The sequence below is a fragment of the Esox lucius genome, chromosome 19 (assembly GCF_011004845.1).
Source record: "Esox lucius isolate fEsoLuc1 chromosome 19, fEsoLuc1.pri, whole genome shotgun sequence".
NCBI lineage: Eukaryota > Metazoa > Chordata > Actinopteri > Esociformes > Esocidae > Esox > Esox lucius.
The window spans coordinates 15840970-15865263 of record NC_047587.1 but is presented as its reverse complement, the minus strand read 5'-3'; the positions used below and the strand labels follow the sequence as shown (position 1 = coordinate 15865263).

General features: G+C 40.5%; 1 protein-coding gene across 1 annotated transcript in view; it reads left to right on the top strand.

Annotated features, from left to right (window-relative positions):
* trim44 (tripartite motif containing 44) overlaps positions 1 to 24294 on the top strand; it is a 71303-nt gene that overhangs the window by 13771 nt on the left and 33238 nt on the right. Inside the window, exon 4 of the mRNA XM_010883674.3 lies at positions 13281 to 13562. Within this exon, the coding sequence (XP_010881976.1) occupies positions 13281 to 13562 (282 nt within the window). The remainder of the gene's footprint in view (positions 1 to 13280; positions 13563 to 24294) is intronic.

Genomic DNA, 24294 nt, shown 5'->3' with positions numbered 1-24294 from the left:
TGTGCTATGCTGATGCTTCTAAGAAAGGTCCCCTCGCGGATCAATGAATTTCTATTCTATGCTAAATGTGACCATTAAAATCCATAACATCAAACACCCACCCCAACTAACATCCCCAAGAAATGGGATGGAAAGTGAAAGATAAAACATACTTTAAGGCCTTGTTCAACCTGTGGGCATTCTAACATGATGGACATGATAGATTTTACAGTCTGGAAAGGTGTTATAAAAATTTAACAGTTGATATCTGGTGGCATGACAAACTTGGTTGATGCATGCATCATCTATGCAGAGGACCAAGTGGTGTAGGCGTTGCCAGTGAATGAATGACAGCTGTCTAAAGACACATCTTATTCTGTCACTTCTATCGTGTTTTTGGGACTGGGATAATTGTAGTCTACATCCCTTTTGCAGAAATAACATTAAATTAAACAAATGAGTATAATTGGTCTTTAACCATTTAAACAGTATTTAAGGTAAAGTTTATTATATGTTATTGATCACATTTCCATTCAGTTTATTTAATTTATTATGTATTAATCAAAATAACCTAAAATAGGCTACCTAATAAACGTAATGCTGTTATCTGGATAATACTAATAGACACTAGCTACTGTAACAGAGTTGAATCGTCTCGTTTTTTTTCTCAGAAGACTAGCAAACTAGCTAGCTTTCTTCAGAGTCATGAATAGTAAAGAGTGAGTACTATATTTACATATCAAAAGGTGGAGCTTATGAAATCAGACAAAGGTTTATCAGGCACCTGTAAGCGTTTATCTAGAAGGCGTTGGAAACCGGTGTAGGCGTTAGATTAACAGGCGCAGGGTTTAATCTAACAGGCGTAGGCGTTAATCTAACAGGCGCAGGCGTTACTTTAGCAGGTGTTGGCTACAGGTGTTGGCGTTTATATAACCGGCGACTCTCCAACCTATCAGTACTGCTGGTAGGCTAGTTATTTCAAACTAGTCTGGGCTGTTGAGTTTATGAGTATCACTACTGTAAGGCTGTAGTTACGTTAGTCACCTAAATGAGTGCTTTTCTTTGTTTAGTTTTCATGGTCACAAATAATGCACACCCAATGCCCCATTCCTTTCTCTTTTATAATGATAGACAATCACTTCAGTACCAAACATTTAAAAAACTATCAGGCAATCAGACAGTCAAGGGCCGAATTTAACAATCAACTATTTGCCTCTGGTTCTGACACACAGAAGTTAAAAATAGACGGCCATTGTTAAAGGCCTAACTCAAACAATCTGTATAAATTGAGTCCAAAATGCTCTCTATTTTTAGCCTGGCTGACACCTGACACAAAGTCCATTTGATTTCCGAGTCTGGAAAGTTAGTTTTGATGTTGTGTGCAAAAGGTATTGATAATGAAGAGGATGTGCACCACTGGTTTGATATCCCTATTTCAAATGTAGCAAAAAATAATCAATGCCCCACCCCAAAAAAACAAGCTGTGAGATTTACTTCTAAAATCTCTGGCATTGCAAATTGACAAGGATGCTTGCGGCATTTTGCACACGCAAATAACTAGTAAATAAGAACCAGTCAGTTGAAAAAATTATTAAATCAGTCGAAAAAATCTAATAAATACAAAAGTATTTACTCTCTACTTTGCTTTTTACAAATGCTTCCTAAAATCAGACTTCACACTGCATACTTGGTTATGTATTTTCTTTTAACAACATGGTTTTTAAAACATGAATTGAAATTGCAAAATGATCTATATTATGAGCAAGGTAAAACAATTAACTTGGGCTAAATACTATCTCTCATTCCTATAAGCTGGTATCATAGCTAGCACACCGAAGTCAATGGTTATAGTGAACGTTTCTTGTAACAAGAATGCAGCTGATAGGTGATTACAGGAACATCAGTATCTGACTTTTCCCAGAGCATGTGAAACACAAACAAACATGAACTTAAATGTAGACAAGATTTTCTCTTGGAAATGAGGACATTTAAGATCTTTTAGCCAAAGCATGTGTCCTCCAGATTTTTCCATGGAATTTACAGCTCCGGAAAGAATTAAGAGACCACTGCACCTTTTTTTTTTCCTCTCCAAAAAAGTTGAAAATAAAGGTTTTGAGTGAGGAACAGAAGCGTTCAATTTGCAGTGGTCTCTTAATTTGAACCCTTCTGTTCCTCACTCAAAACCTTCCTTTTCGACTTTTTTGGAAAGGAAAGATAAAGGTGCAGTGGTCTCTTAATTTTTTGCGGAGCTGTATGTTGTTTTAGTTGAATTCCATTAGCATTTTACTGCATCTATTGTGTTTCAGGACTGTCACTCTGTGGGATTTGTGTTTTTTTAAAAGAGCCCCAAAACCTGCTGACTGAGGTGACATTCCTAGGTTAATCTTCTCGCAGTCCAGCTTTCCGGAATGTGGTTATAAAATATATTATGCTTCAAGACAATATTTTAATAGTTTGTTCTCTTGTGGATTACAACAAGATGCAACACCATGTGGCTTTTTTCCTCTGTACTGAGGTCCTTGAAAACTTTAAATGTCTTTTCTGTATTTTGATAATTAGCAGGTATAGTTCTTATTCTGCTCTTTATGAATTTTTGGGGTGTTTGCATAGTAATCTGAGGATATGTTTTGCTGAATTCTGTATATAGCATATCTATCTCTCCCTCCATTCCTCTGTCTTTATCCTCCTTCACAGCATTTTAATTTAATTACCGTATGTATCATTACCCAGGAGCTCTCTGTAGCTGATGTTCCTTCACAGCCGATGAAAGACGTAGGACATTGAATCTCATGCCATTAGAATGACACAGCCTTCCTTACTCCCACTCCCGCTTTCCCCCCTTATACATTATTTTAAAGGGAAAAAAGATGAAAGCAAAATTAAAAATGTGACCTTTCCTCTGTTGAGTTAGTGGGTAATTTAGAGAATCTGATTGCTGGCAGAGAAACACTGATAATGGAGCAAGGGAGAGGAAGGGAGGAAAGAGAGAGCAAAAGAGGGCTTTGGATCTTCCTAGAAAAGTGTTAGTTTGGCCTGGGGCCACTGTTGCCTAAGGGACTGAGGGACAGTTCAAAGCCATTTACTCCTAATGTTCCATTAATTCTTTTAGTTCTTTAAAAAACATTCCAAAGAGGCTGGGTCTTAGGGCAAGAACCAGCAAGATGTACACTCCTTATATACTCCCTGTAAAGACCTTATATGTACAATGCTACATTATTTTCTTTAGCGCTTATGTTGTATAGTATATATGCTAAACATTTCTTATTAATGCATGACTGTGAGTTCAAGACGGTGGGCCTTGAAGAAAGGTAAACTATTTGGGTCCGAGTATATGATGTTTTCCTTGTTCCTAATATGTATATGACACGAGTCACTGGCTGTGCATTGTGGTTTGATCATTTCTGGTCCAAAAGGGTTGTGTAATTAAACTTTAAAACTTTTAACGAAAATTGGTAACACCACCTTTTGAATATCCAACCCCAAAGAAACAACTGCCTGTCAAATGTTCATTCCATTAATGTGCGAGGAGTTCTTGGTCTATTCACCATCTCAATTTCATTCCCCCTCTCTCTCAGATCCCAGATCACAACTCTCCATTGTAACATTTTGATGTCAAACAGTTTTCTTTTTTGTGGAGCTTCGGGGGCGATTGGCATAACTTCCACGCCCTTCCCGGTGTCCTCGCTCTATTCCTTTCTCTCCCTCTTCACTGAGTCCTATACCCTCTCTCTCTCTGGTGGCCTTGGCGTGAGGCCTCAGCCTGCTCCACTGTAAATTAAGATTAGCACGCATGGTTGCCTCTCCTCTCACTATCAAGACAGATGCTCAGTTAAATTCCATCCCAGGGAGAGAAATCTGCGTGAGACAGATTTCTTCATCCTGCTCCAACCCACACCCACACAATTTCATCCTGCTCCAACCCACACCTACAGTTTCATCCTGCTCCACCTGACACCCACATGGTTTCATCCTGCTCCAACCCACACCCACACAGTTTCATTCGCTCCAACCCACACCCATACAGTTTCATCCCACTCCAACCCACACCTAGAGTTGCATTCTGCTCCATCCGACACCCACAGTTTCATCCTGCTCCATCCCACACCCACAGAGTTTCATCCCGCTGCAACCAACACCCAGTTTCATCCCGCTGCAACCAACACCCAGTTTCATCCTGCTCCAACCCACACCCACACAGTTTCATCCTGCTCCAACCCACACCCAAACAGTTTCATCCTGCTCCAACCCACACCCAAACAGTTTCATCCTGCTCCAACCCACACCCAAACAGTTTCATCCTGCTCCAAACCACATCCACACAGTTTCATCCTGCTCCATCCCACACCCACACAGTTTCATCCCACTCCAACCCACACCTAGAGTTGCATCCTGCTCCATCCGACACCCACACAGTTTAATCCTGCTCCAACCCACACCCACACAGTTTCATCCTGCTCCACCTGACACCCACACAGTTTCATCCTGCTCCAACCCACACCCACACAGTTTCATCCTGCTCCAACCCACACCCACACAGTTTCATCCTGCTCCAACCCACACCCAAACAGTTTCATCCTGCTCCAACCCACACCCAAACAGTTTCATCCTGCTCCAAACCACACCCACACAGTTTCATCCTGCTCCATCCCACACCCACACAGTTTCATCCCACTCCAAACCACACCTAGAGTTGCATCCTGCTCCATCCGACACCCACACAGTTTCATCCTGCTCCAACCCACACCCACACAGTTTCATCCTGCTCCACCTGACACCCACACAGTTTCATCCTGCTCCAACCCACACCCACACAGTTTCATCCTGCTCCAACCCACACCCACACAGTTTCATCCTGCTCCAACCCACACCCAAACAGTTTCATCCTGCTCCAACCCACACCCAAACAGTTTCATCCTGCTCCAAACCACACCCACACAGTTTCATCCAGCTCCAACCCACACCCAAACAGTTTCATCCTGCTCCAACCCACACCCAAACAGTTTCATCCTGCTCCAAACCACATCCACACAGTTTCATCCTGCTCCATCCCACACCCACACAGTTTCATCCCACTCCAACCCACACCTAAAGTTGCATCCTGCTCCATCCGACACCCACACAGTTTCATCCTGCTCCAACCCACACCCACACAGTTTCATCCTGCTCCACCTGACACCCACACAGTTTCATCCTGCTCCAACCCACACCCACACAGTTTTATCCTGCTCCAACCCACACCCAAACAGTTTCATCCTGCTCCAACCCACACCCACACAGTTTTATCCTGCTCCAACCCACACCCACACCGTTTTATCCAGCTCCAACCCACAGTTTCATCCTGCTCAAACCCGCACCCACACAGTTTTGTCCTGCTCTAATTTCACATTGCATCTGCTTATCCACTTTAGTATATTTATAGCTTCTACATAATTTAAGAATGGATTCGCCAATATGGTGATAAGCGAGTCAGACAGACAACTATCTTTTTTATGTCATTTTAACTAAATGGTTGTATTGTATATCACAGTACCTGTGGAAAGAAGTCTGACCCCTTTGCTTCATCCACATCTTTTTGTGATGTTTACTGCATTTATAGTTGATTAAATACATATTTATGTTTTGCCATCAATTTACACCCAGTAACCCATGATTACAAAAATTGGTGTCTTATTATTAGAAATGTCTTCCAATTAAAAATGTGTGTGTGTGTGTGTGTGTTTATACAGTAAGGTCCGGGAATATTTGGACACTGACACAATTTTCATGATTTTGGCTCTGTATGCCACCACAATGGATTTGAAATGAAACAACTGAGATGAAATTGAAGTGCAGACTTTCAGCTTTAATTCAAGGGGTTGAACAAAAATATTGTACTGTTTAGAAATTGCAACCATTTTCATACACAGTTGTTTTTTGTTCTTGTTTGTTCATGGGTCTTTTTATCTTAAGTTTTGTCTTCAGCAAGTGAAATGCATGCTCGATCATGTTGAGATCAGGTGATTGACTTGCCATTGCAGAATGTTCCAAAAATCGTCCTACAAAGATAACAGTGATTTATATTGAATCAGGTGAAAGTAGAGAGCAAGGTACTCCCGTTGGTTTGTCGGTTTCGATCTGTTTTCTAAAAATTACTTGTTTTCAAAACATTACGTTACTTTCAGTGGAGGAATCATATGTATATGAGGCTAAGGGACCGTCTCAAAGTTCATTCGGCAGAAATCATTGTTTAGACATTTTGTTTCTTCGTGCAAAGTTCCATTTATTTTTTATCCACATTTACAACAATAAAAGGTGTTATTATTTGTTTTTACTGAAAAATATATAAAACACAAATAGGCTAAACCAAGTTTGGTGTGTTGCTGTACCTATTCTCTCAAAGGTACCCCACCTACAGTCAATTCTCTGTATTTTGTATAAAACATTTATGAATCAATACAACTATATTACCAAAGTCTGTTGTGTACCTTTATCTCTCTGAAAGAGTGTATTGTGTTCACTGACCACCCTTGTCAAGAGTATGCTATGCCCCTTAGAATTTCCATTTTCAAATTTGGTAAATTTACAAGAATGTATCCTTCTTTACAGCTATTCTTTTAATAGCACACTACTCATATGAGCTAAAGATCTACAAATAAGTATGGGGTGTTCGATTATTTCTCTTCTTAAGGGTACATCTCCTATTATCATTACTTTTTAAAAAAATCATATATTATTACAACTCCATTACCTAGTTAACAAACTGTTTAAATAGCTTCTAATCCAGATGACCTGTACCTATTAAAACACTTGCATTTTGTTCATTAACCTTCTTTCTTTGTCAAGAGTACACCCCTTATATTTTCCATTTTCAATCTCAGTGAATTTATCTCAGTGACCTTTTCATTTTTATACCAATATTTGTGCAATATTTACATAACACAACTACTTAAAATAACTGTGGCCATTTTTACTACAACAATAAATGATTGACTTAACTGTAATGTTTTTCTTAATGTTCATGTTTGTTCTTGTTCTATTTCACATCAAAAGATGAAGATTTTGATGATGAGTGGAGCGGTGACAGGTCCTGGCTGGGTGTGGCCCTTATTGGGGACCCTATATAAGTTGGCCTTTTTGCTTCCTGTTGTGGATCATAGTTTTCGCCAGTTGTGTTGTGCATTAGTTTGCAGTTTGCCTCTCCTTTTGTTGTTATGTTGTTACAGTTAAAAGGATGTTACCCAGCTATTCCTCGGCTCCTCGTGTCCTGCCTTCCTTCAACCGTGACAGCATATTCCCATTCCCATTTTTAAAAAAAATGTAATGTTAATGTGCAGGTGACATAACGATAGGATCCACCAAAGGTAGCTGTGGTGTCAACATTTATTGAATAGAAAAGCAATTGGAGAATTAGATACCGTGGGGAGAACAAGTATTTGATACACTGCCGATTTTTCAAGTTTTCCTACTTACAAAGCATGTAGAAGTCTGTAATTTTTATCATAGGTACACTTCAACTGTGAGAGACGGAATCTAAAACAAAGATCCAGAAAATCACATTGTATGATTTTTAAATAATTAATTTGCATTTTATTGCATGACATAAGTATTTGATCACCTACCAACCAGTAAGAATTCCAGCTCTCACAGGCCTGTTAGTTTTTCTTTAAGAAGCCCTCCTGTTCTCCACTCATTACCTGTATTAACTGCACCTGTTTGAACTTGTTTCCTGTATAAAAGACACCTGTCCACGCACTCAATCAAACAGACTCCAACCTCTCCACAATGGCCAAGACCAGAGAGCTGTGTAAGGACATCAGGGATACAATTGTAGACCTGCACAAGGCTGGGATGGGCTACAGGACAATAGGCAAGCAGCTTGGTGAGAAGGCAACAACTGTTCAAGATGACGGTCAATCTCCCTCAGTCTGGGGCTCCATGCAAGATCTCACCTCGTGGGGAATCAATGATCATGAGGAAGGTGAGGGATCAGCCCAGAACTACACGGCAGGACCTGGTCAATGACCTGAAGAGAGCTGGGACCACAGTCTCAAAGAAAACCATTAGTAACACACTATGCCGTCATGGATTAAAATCCTGCAGCGCACGCAAGGTCCCCCTGCTCAAGCCAGCGCATGTCCAGGCCCGTCTGATGTTTGCCAATGACATCTGGATGATCCAGAGGAGGAATGGGAGAAGGTCATCTGGTCTGATGAGACAAATATAGAGCTTTTTGGTCTAAACTCCACTCACCGTGTTTGGAGGAAGGAGAAGGATGAGTACAAATCCAAAAACACCATCCCAACCGTGAGGCACAGAGGTGGAAACATCATTCTTTGGGGATGCTTTTCTGCAAAGGGGACAGGACGACTGCAGCGTATTGAGGGGAGGATGGATGGGGCCATGTATCGCGAGATCTTGGCCAACAACCTCCTTCCCTCAGTAAGAGCATTGAAGATGGGTCATGGCTGGGTCTTCCAGCATGACAACGGCCCGAAACACACAGCCAGGGCAACTAAGGAGTGGCTCCATAAGAAGCATCTCAAGGTCCTGGAGTGGCTGAGCCAGTCTCCAGACTTGAACCTAATAAAAAATCTTTGGAGGGAGCTGAAAGTCCGTATTGCCCAGCGACAGCCCCGAAAGGATCTGGAGAAGGTCTGTATGGAGGAGTGGGCCAAAATCCCTGCTGCAGTGTGTGCAAATCTGGTCAAGAACTACAGGAAACGTATGATCTCTGTAATTGCAAACAAAGGTTTCTGTACCAAATATTAAGTTCTGCTTTTCTGATGTATCAAATATTTATGTAATTAATTAAAATACAAATTAATTACTTAAAAATCATACAATGTGATTTTCTTGATTTTTGTTTTAGATTCTGTCACTCACATTTGAAGAGTACCTATGATAAAAATTACAGACTTCTACATGCTTTGTAAGTGTGAAAACCTGTAAAATCGGCAGTGTATCAAATACTTGTTCTCCCCACTGTATGTATACCTACTGCAGTCAAAATAACTTGGAATTAAACACAGACCAAAGAGTGGAGGCGGAGTGTCCACAGTAAGGGTCCTCAGATTCCACGTGCCATCCATCAAGGGCTTTCGCATAACTCTTTGGCTAGAAATCGGACAATAAATCTAATTACTGACCATTCCCACCCTTATCACCCCAGATTGAAACTGGACAAATATCATAATAAACAAATAGTAAATAATATGCTAATAAGAATGATGTTCTGAGTTTCACATATTATTTTTATTATTATTTTCTTTATAAAGTTTATATTTTACCACCTTTTTCTCCCAACCCCACTGTACAACAATGTGCCACCACTACAACAGTCCCAGTGGAGTCAGGAAAGTCGTAGATCGCCACAGGCTTCCTCAGAAACCTGTCCAATCAGCCGGTCTCCTTCTTAACACCTCCTCATTTAACAATTTCAGTGTGAGCCAACACATTGGAGGGAACGCTCGCTCACATTGCCTTATATGCATGGCCAGGTCAGAGGTGCCCACCCCGCCAGAGACGTTGCTGGAACGTGTTAGCACAAGGAAATCCCCTATGCCGATTACCTTCCCCAAGGCGACACCAGCCCAATATGCACAATCCTACCGGACGCCCCGGCCACAATCGGCAGTGGCTTGACCGGGGCTCGAACCCACGCCCATAGCAGAGTTTCACATTTATAACTACTAAGTGAAATGTGACAATGAAATATAAACAAAAGCTACAATGGGAAAATCATTTGTAGGTGAGGACTGTTAACATAATTGTGTTTTATTAATTCCATCAGTATATAGCATTAACCGCTGGAGAAAAATAATCATTGCAAGTAGGTCCACAGGGTAAGAGGCACTGTGATCAATGCCTCCAACTAGGCAAATGGATTAAATTAAATAAATGTCTGGTTTCAGTGCAAGCATTTTCTGAATACACTATAGCAGGGCTGTCAAACTGGTTCCACGGAGGGCCAAGCAGGTTTTTCCTATAAATTGGTTCCCAGTTCAGACCTAAACAACCAGGTGAGGGTAGAAACTTACCAATTACTGACCTAAATAATCAATCAAGTACAAGGTGAGAGCGAAAACCTGCAAACACTCCTCCCTCCGTGGAACCAGTTGGACACCTCTGGTATAGAAGGATCAATTCTCATATAATCACCGAAATGTAAAAGAGCAAATCTAAAGGGCAATGACCGAAAAGTGGTTTTAGCTGTACATGTCATCTCTATAGGAACCTATTAGAAAATGTTATATATAAGCTTTAACAACAAAAATATATATAGAAAAGTATAGGTTTGTTTAATAACACAATACATTTACAGGAGCCAATGTTGTCTTTGTACTATTTTTTATTGAATATAGGGTTTCAATGATTTGCACATAATTGCACTCTGTTTTCTTAACATTCCATACAGCTTCCCAACTTTTTGGAAATGGGGTTGTATTTTAATGGACAAAAATTTGCTTTTCTTTCAAAAACAAGGACATTTCTAAGTGACCCCAATATTTTTCACGTTAGCGTATATAATCTTTACCTAGTTTTCCCCAAAATTCTTACTCTGCGCAATATTTTCAATTTGCAAATGTAAATAGAAAGTTGTATCTCCATACCTGTATGGGTGAGATATTAAATAATTTAAAGTCTTTCAGTAATTGTTGTTTTTCTGAAGCTGAAGGAAGTACCTTACCCTTTTATCTATCCATTGGATACATCCATTGGATACATCTACTTTACTGATTAACTGATATTTTGAAATGTGTTGCTGGCATCAAATTCACTAATTTACTTATATTTGATTTACCTGGAATCTGAATGAGTCATGTGCATTTTTCTGAAAATGTTCAAATTAGGGGTAATTCGGAGAATCTGACTGCTTTGGGCAGAAATTCGAACTGACAAGACGTTGGTCTCCAATGGCCCCAGCTATGCCGACTTTTGTGAATCAGCTTCCTTGGAGAAGTTTAGCGGAGAGCGGAAGGAACAAAAGCGAGGCCAAGTGATGAGGGGAAGTGATGTGAGGGTATTCACCCGGGGTGGGAGTGACAGAGAACTTTGACCCCAGGTCGGGCAGCACTCCTCAACACTTCACTGGCGGCCCTGGCGTGTTGTGATGTAGGCGGAGGCATCCCAGCTAGGGGCCTGTTAGTGGATGTGTCATGTTCTAATGAGTCGTAGCTAAAGAGCGCCTGGCGGCCTGGAGAGCTAGGAAATGGATTAAAAGTGAATCTCAGAAAGCAGTTCAATTGTCCTGAAAGCCAAACAGATGGTATAGCGGCGATGCAGAGGGCCTCTGAGGTCTCTATCTGCAGACTGGAGCTGTGGAGGAGGGCCTGGGGAGGAGCACCAACAAGCCAGGCTGGAGCCACGCAGCAACCATATGGCACATAAAGAGGGAAAGATCATTAATCTCAGGGAGAGGAAGAGAGGGTGAGAAAGAGAGGGAGAGAGACTTAACACTATGAGGTTTAAGTTTAAGGCAATTAACCCATTCCTCTCTCACTTTCTCCTCTTCCTCCTCTGTGTCACCTTTGGCTGTAGTCTTATACACCATCCTCCTCTGTTCTTTTATAGTCTTCTCATCTATTTTTTACTTCTACATTTATGCACTCAGTCTTTCCATCTCTGTTTCTGTTCCTGAGTTTTATGTCTATATCTTAATGATTCATATCCCACAAGGGTAGTTCCTTCAAGTTCATTATCTCCTCACCTTACTGAACCCTCTCGCTTTCTTTCTTTATTTCCTTCTCCATCTATTATCTTCTTCCTGTCTTATTTTATATTACTGGCACACTAACTCTATCACGTTCGGCTGCATCTTAGGGGTGCTTTATAGTCTGTGGAGTCTGTGGAGCAAATGTAATTGGCCAAAACAACAACACAAAACAACACTTTTTATCAACGTTGATTGTCATTAGCCCTTAAATTCAACTCTAGACCTTGAGAGCAGTTCCAATCCATTTTTTCAATGCAGTCCTCTAATCAGGTAGAACAGTAGGCTCCTGACCGTGCAGAGTAAGAGTTGAATACCCCCGCTCTATAGAATGGCAGTGCAACTGTTGCAACCTTTCATTCTTCACTCCTCTCATCTCTTCAGCTTTTCTCACATCATTGCAGTTAAGTATTTGGACATTGAAACAAGTTCTGTTGTTTTGGCTCTGTACTCCAGCACATTATATTTAATATGAAACAATAACTCTGTGAACACTGTACCTCACTGTATCCACAAATTCAAGTTAATGCTCTAAGATGCAAAGACGAATCCATTATATAAGTAAGATCCAGAAACGCTGCAGCCCAAGCTCATTTAAGATGAACTGAGGCAAATTGGAAAACTGTCCTTTGGTCTGATGAATCACATTTTTGGGAATCATGGATGCCGCATCCTCCAAACTAGAGAGGAGAGGGACCATTCGGCTTGTTATTAGCGCACAGTTCAAAAGACACCTCTGTGATGGTATTGGTGACTTGCAAAGTGCACATTTGTGAAGGCACCATTAATGCTTAACAATATAAACAGGTTTTGGAGCAACATATGCTGCCGTCCAGGTGACGTCTTTTTCAGGGAAGGCCATGCTTATTTCAGCTAGTCAATGCCAAACCACGTTCTTCACATATTACAACAGCATGGGCACCATAGTAAAAGAGTCTGGGTCCAGACCTGTCACTTATTGAAAACATTTGACGCATTATGAAATGAAAAATACGACAAAGGAGACCCTGAACTGTTGAATAGCTGCCATCCTATAACAAGCAAGAATGGGAAAACATAGCACTTTCAAAACTACAGCAATTAGTCTCCTCAGCTCCCAAACGCTTACAGAGTAAAAGTAGTGATGGCCGTTCGAGGCTTCATTACCATTCTTCAAGCAGCAGGATATTATGCTAGCAGTGCTAACTCAGATTTAATTTTTCAAAATAAAAGCCCTCTTTGAAATATATAAGGTAATATAGTTAACAATCAAGTCTGTACATTTTATGTTTGATGTCCGTTCCAATGTTATTCTTGTCTGTTCTTTTTCACAGACTAGATTGTTAACTACATTGCCTTATACATTTCAATGATGGCTGTGATAAAGAAAATCTAAGTGCTGCCAGCATAATATCCTGCTGCTAAAATAACGTTAATGAAGCCTCGAATGGCCATCACTAGTTAAAGGAAGAGGGGATGCAACAAAGTGGTGAAGATGCCCATGTCCCAAAACTTTTGTCACTATCAAAATATTTATAAACTGCACTTGACCTCTCCAGAATAACTATTTTTTAAACCAAAACATTTATGATTTCTCGCTGTCGCCATATATCCTTTACTTTTTCCCCTCCAGATGTCAACAGAGCAGTTGGAGGCGTATGTAAACAGTCAGTTTGATGAACTTCACCGACTGGTTCGTCTGGAAGAGAAAAGGACCCTCCATCTGGTGGACCTGAAGGAAGCCTTCCTTACTGCTGCCGCTGCAGAGAAGATTGCGGAGATCACTGTCCACACCGAGAGGCTCCAAGAGGAGATGGCCTGCATTACACAACAACTGGGCCAACTAGACCAGGTCGAGGAGCAGCCTGGGGCAGGACTGGCAGCTGTAGCCCAGGGAGGAGCACCAGGCCAAGCGGTGAGGCTTCTATCTCCTGTAGACTATGAATGATGGCAAAGTTGAAGGACCTGATCTCAAAATTCAGTCATTGAGGGTTAATGTAGCACTGCCCTTCCAACTGTCCCTGCTGTATATCAGAGGTCATTTCATCCTACCCTCATCATCACAGTAGGATATTTGAAAAGTATCATTGGGATCAGTTGAATTTAAACAAGCAAACATTTAATTGGGAACCAGCTTGTTTAAACTATAGTGCAGTATTAAAAATAAAGGATAACAACAATACAGTAACTTGTAAAATATGTAACAATGTTAGAATTTGTGCCTGTTTAATTTCTGTCGGATAATCTGAGAAGTCCCCCGGTTGACCCTCCACTCTAACTGTGTAGGAGATAGGTGAATTAGCTAGTGGACCTTAGCTACAGTAGAACCAATTAAATGAAGCATTTTTTAGCTTTAACCACACACAACTCAGATTCGTACCAGATATGTCAACTTGGCACAATGTTTGTTTCGTGAGCGCATTACACCTATTCCGGCAGTGTGGCTTCGGAAAAAAGCAAATTGGTAGTACACATATCAGACAATACAAACTAAATGTGGCTTTTTGAATCTCATCAGCAGGGGCTACAGCAGCCCAAGCAGCCCTTCTTCCTGCTGCTATGTTGGCTATATTAACTTAGACAAACGCCCTTCTCTCATTATTTTTAAGCATAACATTCTACATGACATGGTTTCTGAACACTTTCCTAGAATCGGTGTTAACTCTTCTGTTTAGGATGCCTGGTACTCCTTTTGGAAAAATTTGATAAAGAAATTGCTACAGTCCCTGGGTTACATCAAGTTGGCAGAGTTGATCCAACGCAAGACAGACTGTGGCGTGTAGCTATACCTTCCTCTGATCTAAAATCGAATTCAGAAACATATTGAAAAAAAATTATTCACCATGTTCTGTAATTCACTGTGTTTCTGTTAACAGTCACCTCAATATATTATACATTTATACACTTTTGCAGAAATCGTCTTGTATGAACCGCATGTTAGAGATATCCCCAGAGTGGCTCAATGATATTGAGGTCAGGAGACTGTGATGACCACTCCAGAACCTTCAACTTTTTCTGCTGTAACCACTGGAGGGTCAACTTGGCCTTGTGCTTAGGGTCATTGTGGTGCTGGAAAGTCTAAGAGCATCCCATGCGCAGCTTTCGTGCAGAAGAATGCAAATTGTCTGCCAGTATTTTCTGATAGCATGTTGCATTCATCTTGCCATTAATTTCCAGAAGATTTCCCGTGCCTTTAGAGCTCACCCACCCCCAAAACATTAGTGAGCCACCGCCATGCTTCACAGTAGGGATGGTATTCTGTTCACTATAGGTCTTGTTGACCCCTCTCCAAACATAGCGCTTATGGTTGTGACCTATTTTTGTCCCGTCACTCCACATTACAATCTGCCAGAAGCTGTGAGGTGTGTCAAAGTGTTGTCAGGCATATTTTAACCATGATTTTTGTGGCGTTGGCACAGTAAAGGCTTCTTTCTGGTAACTTAACCAAGGAGCCAAACAACTATGTGATAATAAATGGCTTCATATGATCACTATCCTTAAATAAAATACTGTTTTGTTTTTGAATGGTCAGTCAGTCATTCAGTCATTTCAAAATCAATGCCACAATTTCACAATTTCTGCCAGGGTATGCGAACTTATGAGCACAACTGTATGTCGTTCATCACAGCGCTATTTGCTTCGTCAACTATGCCCCCTACAATACTAGCCACTGTGATCTTTGTGCTCTGGTAAACTGACCCTCGCTGAGTACACAATGCCTGGCCCCTCGGGACCAACCTATCTGCAAGTCTCTCTTTGGTTCATCACCACTTCAACCCCAGCTCACTCCACAATTTCTGCTTACCCAATAGATGTCTGTACTCTAGTAGATACCATACACTTTAATTCAAAAATGTTCAGTTCTCTGATGCCAGTGACTAGAACAAATTGCATAACTCCAACCAGACACTTATCACTCCATACTCTGTCAAAAATATATAATCTGAGCTGCTACCTAACCACTGCACCTGGTAAGCACCTTAAAATAGGGATTAAATGTTTTAGCATCAAATTCAAAGCGGGCATTTATTTTTCAAGAAACAATAATATTTCTCTGTTTCAACATTTGATTTGTTGTCTTTGTCCTATTTTCTATTGAATATAGGGTTTCAATGTTTTGCACATCATTGCATTCTGTTTTTATTTCCATTTTACCTAGCGTCCCAACTTTTTGGGGAAATGGAGTTGTACTAATTGAGGGTTGTCATGTTCTAGTGGCCTTTTCAAACTACAACACCTAACTGACATTATGGTATCAATGTTCAACTTTATGTGTGCTGTACTGGTTTTGTGTATGGTATGTGGACTAGCTTGATCAGCTATGTTAGTTAGCTTTTGTAGCCCTAAGCCAATTAGCAGTCGACACAATACGTCACCATTGCAAATGTGTGTATTAAATTGCACCTAAATATTATTTCCATTGAAATGTTGCCTCAACAGCTCTCATTGATGTGAATAGCTAACCTTAATAAGGTTCGTTTTCTTTGTTAATTTCCATGTGTTATGGGTTAAGGCAAAAAAAAGGCTTAAAACAAATAACTCATTTACATGCTGCTTTGATTGAAAATGCAACACTTGGAATTAGAATTTGTGGCTTAACCACACACCCATTGTTTGAAACAATAAAACCTTAGGAAATTGTCTGTTGAACTCCAGTTACAGTCGTCATTGCCCCTAGTAGCCAATTTTCCAAGTCCGTTTTCCCCTCCTGGAAAAATGTCTAATTTTAAATCGATCTGGTGTGATGCTTCATGAAATACACACTAGACAAGAGAAATCTGGTTATTGAATGAAGAATGCCTTTTGTGTATGTGTGCTTGAGCATTCCGACAATGCTAAGCAGTTAGTCTGACTGGAGATGAGGCTGATGAAGAATTGGCCAGCTGTTTTGACATTTGCTTGTACATTTATCACAGGCACGGGCACTTGCCTGTCATTAAATCCGTAAAGGCAGTAGCTCAAGGTAGGTAAACAGCTGTACAGACGTATGCCTGCTGTGTTTACCTTCCAATCACCACCCACCATGATTACAGAGCGTTGATCTGTCAACCCAGAGGAAACCATCCCTCAGCCTGTGGCACATAAGAAATAATGCTCACTTGCACAGACAAATGTAAACACACAGACCAGTCTTCTGGACAGGGATGCTGAATGGATGGTTATGTTGCTGACTTTGACCCAATGTTGTGAGTTTGAATTCATGTAGATCCTTCTCAAATCTTATCCTTACCTTAACCATTCTGAATAAATACCTACAGGTGCATCTAAACAATTTTGAATATTGTGGAAAAGTTACTTTTTTCCCCATAATTCAAATCAAAAAGTGATACCTTCATATATTCTAGATTCATTACACTTAAGGAGCTCTTCTCTGGTCGACATTTCTGTATTATACATTTTTTATTCAAATATTTTGAGATACTGGATTTTTTATTTCCATGTGCTGTAAGTCGTAATCATCAAGATTGAAACAAAAAACCTTGAAATATTTCACTTTATATGTAATTAATCTAGAATATATGAAGGTGTCACTTTTTGATTTGAATGACAGATTTTTTTTCCCTACAACATTCATTTATTTTTAGATGGATCTGTATTCCTAACCATTTTACCTTAACACCAACAATAACACTTTACCAGGATTGTAAGACGTAGTGATTAAATGAAATAGATTCACTAGTTATCTGTTCAAAAATATGTTTTGATTACTTTTCAATTAAAAAGCATAAGAAGAAGAAATAGAATGTTACCATATAAGTAACTATCTATTACAGAATCCAACAATGTGATTGTTTGCATAACTGCTTTAATTCATGGTTAGGAGTGTTCCCAACCGATAACTTTCAAAATTATCTTCAATTAGTACCTTCTGTACATACTCAGAATTGTATTTGGTGTAATGTAATTGTGCTGCTAAGAGTAAACAACATATAGGGATGGAATACATTAAGTATTTGCTTTCTACTTCAATACAGATTATTATATGATTGGGCTATTCAGTATACAGTACATTAAATACAATTATCTCTGGCTTTCTTCCTAGGTTCTGACCCTACTAAGGACTTTTTCTTAGCCACTGTGCATCAATTCTTGTTATTGGTTGCTCTTTTGGAATTCAGGCTGGGTATCTGTAAAAGGCCTTTTTGACAACTTCTGATGTAAGAAGGACTTTTTGAAATACATTGCATTGATTACTTACTAATGTTTTTTTTTGTTTTTTTTACTTAACCCCAAACTGGGGTATTCTTCAAATGTGAGTGAAGGAATCTAAAACAAAAATCCAAAAATCCCATTGTATGATTTTTAAGTAATTAATTTGCATTTTCTTGCATGACATAAGTATTTGATACATCAGAAAAGCAGAACTTAATATTTGGTACAGAAACCTTTGTTTGCAATTACAGAGATCATACGTTTCCTGTAGTTCTTGACCAGGTTTGCACACACTGCAGCAGGGATTTTGGCCCACTCCTCCAAACAAACCTTCTCCAGATCCTTCAGGTTTCTGGGCTGTTGCTGGGCAATACAGACTTTCAGCTCCCTCCAAAGATTTTCTATTGGGTTCAGGTCTGGAGACTGGCTAGGCCACTCCAGGACCTTGAGATGCTTCTTACGGAGCCACTCCTTAGTTGCCCTGGCTGTGCGTTTCGGGTCGTTGTCATGCTGGAAGACCTAGCCATGATCCATCGTCAATGCTCTTACTGAGGGAAGGAGGTTGTTGGCCAAGATCTTGCGATACATGGCCCCATCCATCCTCCCCTCAATACGGTGCAGTCATCCTGTCCCCTTTGTAGAAAAGCAAAGGTGTTTCCACCTCCATGCTTCACAGTTGGGATGGTGTTCTTGGGGTTGTACTCATCCTTCTTCTTTCTCCAAAAACAGCAAGTGGAGTTTAGACCAAAAAGCTCTATTTTTGACTCATCAGACCACATGACCTTCTCCCATTCCTCCTCTGGATCATCCAGATGGTCATTGGCAAACTTCAGACGGGCCTGGACATGCGCTGGCTTGAGCAGGGGGACCTTACGTGCGCTGCAGGATTTTAATCCATGACAGCGTAGTGTGTTACTAATGGTTTTCTTTGAGACTGTGGTTCCAGCTCTCTTCAGGTCATTGACCAGGTCCCGCCGTGTAGTTCTGGGCTGATCGCTCACCTTCCTCATGATCATTGATGCCCCACAAGGTGAGATCTTGCATGGAGCCCCAGACCAAGGGAGATTGACTGTTATCTTGAACTTCTTCCATTTTCTAATAATTGCGCCAACAGTTGTTGCCTTCTCACCAAGCTGCTTGCCTATTGTCCTGTAGCCCATCCCAGCCTTGTGCAGGTCTACAATTTTGTCCCTGATGTCCTTACACAGCTCTCTGGTCTTGGCCATTGTGGAGAGGTTGGAGTCTGTTGGATTGAGTGTGTGGACAGGTGTTTTTTATACATGTAACGAGTTCAAACAGGTGCAGTTAATACAGATAATGAGTGGAGAACAGGAGGGCTTCTTAAAGAAAAACTAACAGATCTGTGAGAGCCGGAATTCTTACTGGTTGGTAGGTGATCAAATACTTATGTCAATTAATTATTTAAATATCATACAATGTGATTTTCTGGATTTCAGTGTATCAAATACTTGTTCTCCCCACTGTAGAATAGCATACCTTGAGTGTAATGATAATAATAATAATAGCCAAATTCTGCATTTACTTTAGCATTTTGTCATTGTCAGCTTTTACAGTGTCAGCTTTTATAGTTTTATAGTGTGTTTATAGAGCACAAATCAGGACTGTCGAAAAGAAGTAAGTAATCAGCACAAATTAGATTGAGCATCTAAAGCGCCCTTTGTGTTTTTATGAAATGTAAATACCATATTTGCTTGGATCCAAACTGTTGCAAGATTGCATTTTTGATGGGCTGTTAAAAACATTTTGGAGGAAGTTCAGGTCAAGTCCAATATTGGCTATACAGCAAAGAGGGAAAGTGTTTGGGCCATCCTAGAATAGTAATATATTTAAATTTAGCAAACACATTTCAAACGTTCTGTACAGTCGTGTGTGCATTAGGGAAAGTGTATCCAGAGGTCGGGTGGGTTTAGTGTAATCAAATATTGTCTGGGTGAAGGGGGGTTTGTGGCGGGTGGGTTGACTGACAAAAGTAGCCTATGTTTTTGTAATTATCCATGATTGGAAGGTAGGTACGATTTCAGCTGCCAGGACAAACAGTGTGTTGTTTGCTCTAAACAACTAAATTGGCAAGTTTTGCTTTTGGTAAATAAACATGTGGGATATGTTTGAGCGGGATACCATGATTTCATTAGAATTGCTTTCCCTCCTATCGAAATGCAGACACACGCTTGGCTTTAGTCAGTATCACTCTTGCTTTGAATGTAATTGAAAGGGGGACTGATCTCACATTTAGTAGTCCCATTTTGAGATGTGAGGTATTACCACAGTTATTTCATAAATTACCTAAAGGGTGGTCTTAACTCTAGTCAGATGGCAAAGACAAAGGCCAACATGTTTAGGTCTGGCTTGCACCTTTTGTCATGGTGAGGCTAGACTTTATGTTACTGTCTGTGTTGATGCATAAAAAGAAAGCATCAGTTTTCAGATGGCAATTAGTTTGTGAGTTTGTTTAGTCCATTATGTCCCCTAACTTTAAGTATGCCAGAGAATATTACTAGATGCCAACACATCAACTACAGTTGTGCTCAAAAGTTTACAAACCCTTGGAGAATTTGTAATGTACCAATTCTAGTGGTAGTGAGCAGGCAAAACACATGTCTTTTATTTCTTATGTGTTTCACATTCAACTGTAGGTCATAGCAGAATGGCCAATTATAAAACAAAACATGGCAACAAAGAAGAAAATTAACCCTGTTCAAAGGTCTGCATAACCTTAATTCTTAATACTGAGTATTGCCTGCCCCCTTTAAAATCAATGACATTTTGCTGTCTTTTTAGTAATTGCCTATGATGCCCCAAATTCTTGTAGGTGGTATAGCTGCCCATTCGTCTTGGCAAAATACCTCCAGGTCATGCAATGTCTTTGATCGTCTTGCATGAACCAAACGTATGAGATCTCCCCATGGCTCGATCATATTACGGTCAGGAGACTGTGATGGCCACTCCAGAACCTTCACCTTTTTCTGCTGTAACCAATGGGGGGTCAACTTGGCCTTGTGATTAGGTTCATTGTTGTGCTGGAAAGTCCAAGAGTGTCCAATGCGCAGATTTCGTGCAGAAGAATGCAAATTGTTTGCCAGTATTTTCTGATAACATGCTGCATTCATCTTGCCATCAATTTTCACAAGATTCCCTGTGCCTGTAGAGCTCACATAGCCCCAAAACGTCAGGGAGCCACCACCATACTTCACCGTGGGGATGGTATTCTGTTCACTATAGGCCTTGTTGACCCCGCTCCAAACATAGCGCTTATGGTTGTGACCATACAGCTCTTTTGGTCGCATCATTCCAAATTCCAGTGTGCCAGAAACTGTGAGGTATGTCAAGGTTGTTGTCAGGCATATTGCAGCCAGGCTTTTTTGTGGCATTGGTGAAGAAAAGGCTTCTTTCTCGACCATGCAGCTCATTTTTGTTCAAGTATTGTCATATTGTGCTCCTTTAAACAACCACACCGTCTTTTTCCAGAGCAGCCTGTATTTCTCCTGAGGTTACCTGTGGGTTTTTCTTTGTATCCCGAACAATTCATCTGGCAGTTTTGGTATAAATCTTTCTTGGTCTACCTGACCTGGGATTAGTATCAAGATATCCCTGAATTTTCCACTTCTTAATAAGTGATTGAACAATACTGATTGGCATTTGCTTTGGATAGGCTTTGGATATCTTTTTATATCCTTTTCCATCTTTATAAAGTTCCATTACCTTGTTACGCAGGTCTTATGACAGTTTTCTGCTCCCCATGGCTCAGTGGTATCTAGCCTGTTCAGTGCATCTACGTGAGAGTCAACAATCTCATTATTTATACGCAGACACTAACTGCAATTTAAAAAGCCACAGGTGAGGGAAATTCACCTTTAATTGCCATTTTCACCCGTGTGTGTCACCTTGTGTGTCTGTAACGATGCCAAACATTCAAAGGTACTGTATGTAAACTTTTGATCAGGGCCAATTGGTGATTTCTGTTATCACTATGATTTAAAAAAGAGCCAAACAACTATGTGATAATAAATGGCTTCATATGATCACTATCCTTAAATTGAATACTTTTTTGTTGCATGATCAATCATATTTTCAAAACCAATGCCAACATTTCTAAACTTCTGCCAGATTGTGCAAACTTATGAGCACAACTGTAACTACTCTGTAAAAAGAAAATGCTATGGGGATCATTTAGGGGTTCTTCTCATTAAAACTGTGGGGAAACATATATTTAAACCCCTTCAAACCAAGACCTTCAGCATGCACTGGGACGGTTTGCAGCCGAGTGTGAAGCAGTGGGGATGAGAATCAGTACCTCCAAATCCAAGGCCATGGTCCTCAATCGGAAAAGGGTGGCTTGCCCACTTCAGGTTGGTGGAGAGTGCCTGCTTCAAGTGGAGGAGTTTAAGTATCTAGGGGTCTTGTTCACGAGTGAGGGAAGGATGGAACGGGAGATTGACGGACAGATCAGTGCAGCTTCTGCAGTAATGCGGTCGATGTATCGGTCTGTCGTGGTGAAGAAAGAGCTGAGCCGCAAGGCGAAGCTCTTGATTTACCGGTCAATCTACGTTCCTACTCTCACCTATGGTCATGAGCTTTGGGTCATGACCGAAAGGACAAGATCCCGGATACAGGCGGCCGAAATGAGCTTTCTCCGCAGGGTGGCTGGGCGATCCCTTAGAGATAGGGTGAGAAGCTCGGTCACCCGGGAGGAGCTCAGAGTAGAGCCGCTGCTCCTCCACATCGAGAGGGGTCAGCTGAGGTGGCTTGGGCATCTGTTTCGCCTTCCTGGGAAGGTGTTCAGGGCCCGTCCCAACGGGAGGAGACCCCCGGGAAGACCTAGGACACGCTGGAGGGACTATGTCTCCCGGCTGGCCTGGGAACGCCTCGGTGTCCCCCCGGAAGAGCTGGAGGAAGTGTCTAGGGAGAGGGAAGTCTGGGCATCTCTGCTTAGACTGCTCCCCCCGTGACCCGGCCCCGGATAAGCGAAAGAAGCTGGGATGGTATGGTATATTTTTAAAGCCCCCTCTTAAAAGTTTTTCTTCAAAGATCCCTTTTTAATGGTTACTCAAAGAACGTTCTGAAGAATCTTTTGGAGTTCTTTAACCCTAATTGATCCTGAAGGTTGTTCTGGATAAGAGGGTCTGCTAAATAATTGAAATGTAAAAGTATCTCTTTTCTCTTACCCGACACCAACCTCAGATTGGCCTCTTTGTTGGTATAGCCTTGCTCCTTGGTAAACAATGTATGATTACTGGATGATTAGTTTTCACTCTTTTATATTGCAGGTTTTTCATCTCAAACCCCATAAGATATGACTCAGCTCTGAATCCAACTAATTTTCTAGTATGGAAACCGTCTGAAAGTGTTTGATGAACTACACAGATTGAGCATGGCACAGCCTTTCTTTCCATTAACCTTGTGAAAATTATAGTACATAGTAGGGGTGTCACGATATAAATATCACGATTATTCACGATAACTGTGATATATATATTTTTTTATATTAATATCATGTTAATAATACACATACCTTATTCACTAGGTGAAAATGACGAATTTAAAAAATATATATTTCGATTTTTTGATAGTCACCTATAGAAATACGATATGGATGGACCTATACATTGGCTTTGAAATCAACTCATTAGCCTCACAAGAAGCCCAGGTAGAGATCCGCAAAGATGCGCTGTTTTTTTTGTCTATTCACTTGGATAAAATGACTAAACTCCTTTCGATGTTAGGCCATGAGGATCTTTTGTTCATCAGTTAATCATGTTGCCTTTTAACTATCCATTACGAGCAATTTTTTATTTTTTTATTTGTACAGTTATGGTTACAGACTCTCTCTCCACCACCTTACACTTGTATTTTAAGTGTTATTCATTTGCCAAAAAAGAGACAAAACACACTATAAACAAAGTTGAAGATTAATTTGATTGATAGCATTATTATTATTATTTGTCTACAAATCTTCTATAGATACTGCGATAATAACATTATTGTGAATTATTTGGCCACGCTAATCGTGTAGTGATATGACATGTGATATGACAGCCCTAGTACATATGAATTGCCTGGTATTTGTTTGTGAACCTAGTCTTCTATCACTGTAAATAAATCGTTCATGTGCATTATGATTATAACAGCTGCAATTAGAAAGCATAATGCTCATTTGCTTTGACTGGTGAAAGTTGAGCAGCTAATTTTATCTCGAGATTAAGTGTACCTGGTTGAAAATTTGTAATTAAACATTTGAAACTGGAGCTCCTGCACAGTGGTAACAAGGCATGATGGATCCATGTTCTCATTCTGTTTACGCCAAATTCTGACTCTACCATCTGAATGTCTCAACAGAAATCGAGACTCATCAGACCAGGCAACATTCTTCCAGTCTTCAACTGTCCAATTTTAGTGAGCTCGTGCAAATTGTAGCCTCTTTTTCCTTTTTGTAGATGAGTGGTACCCGGTGGGGTCTTCTGCTGTTGTAGCCCATC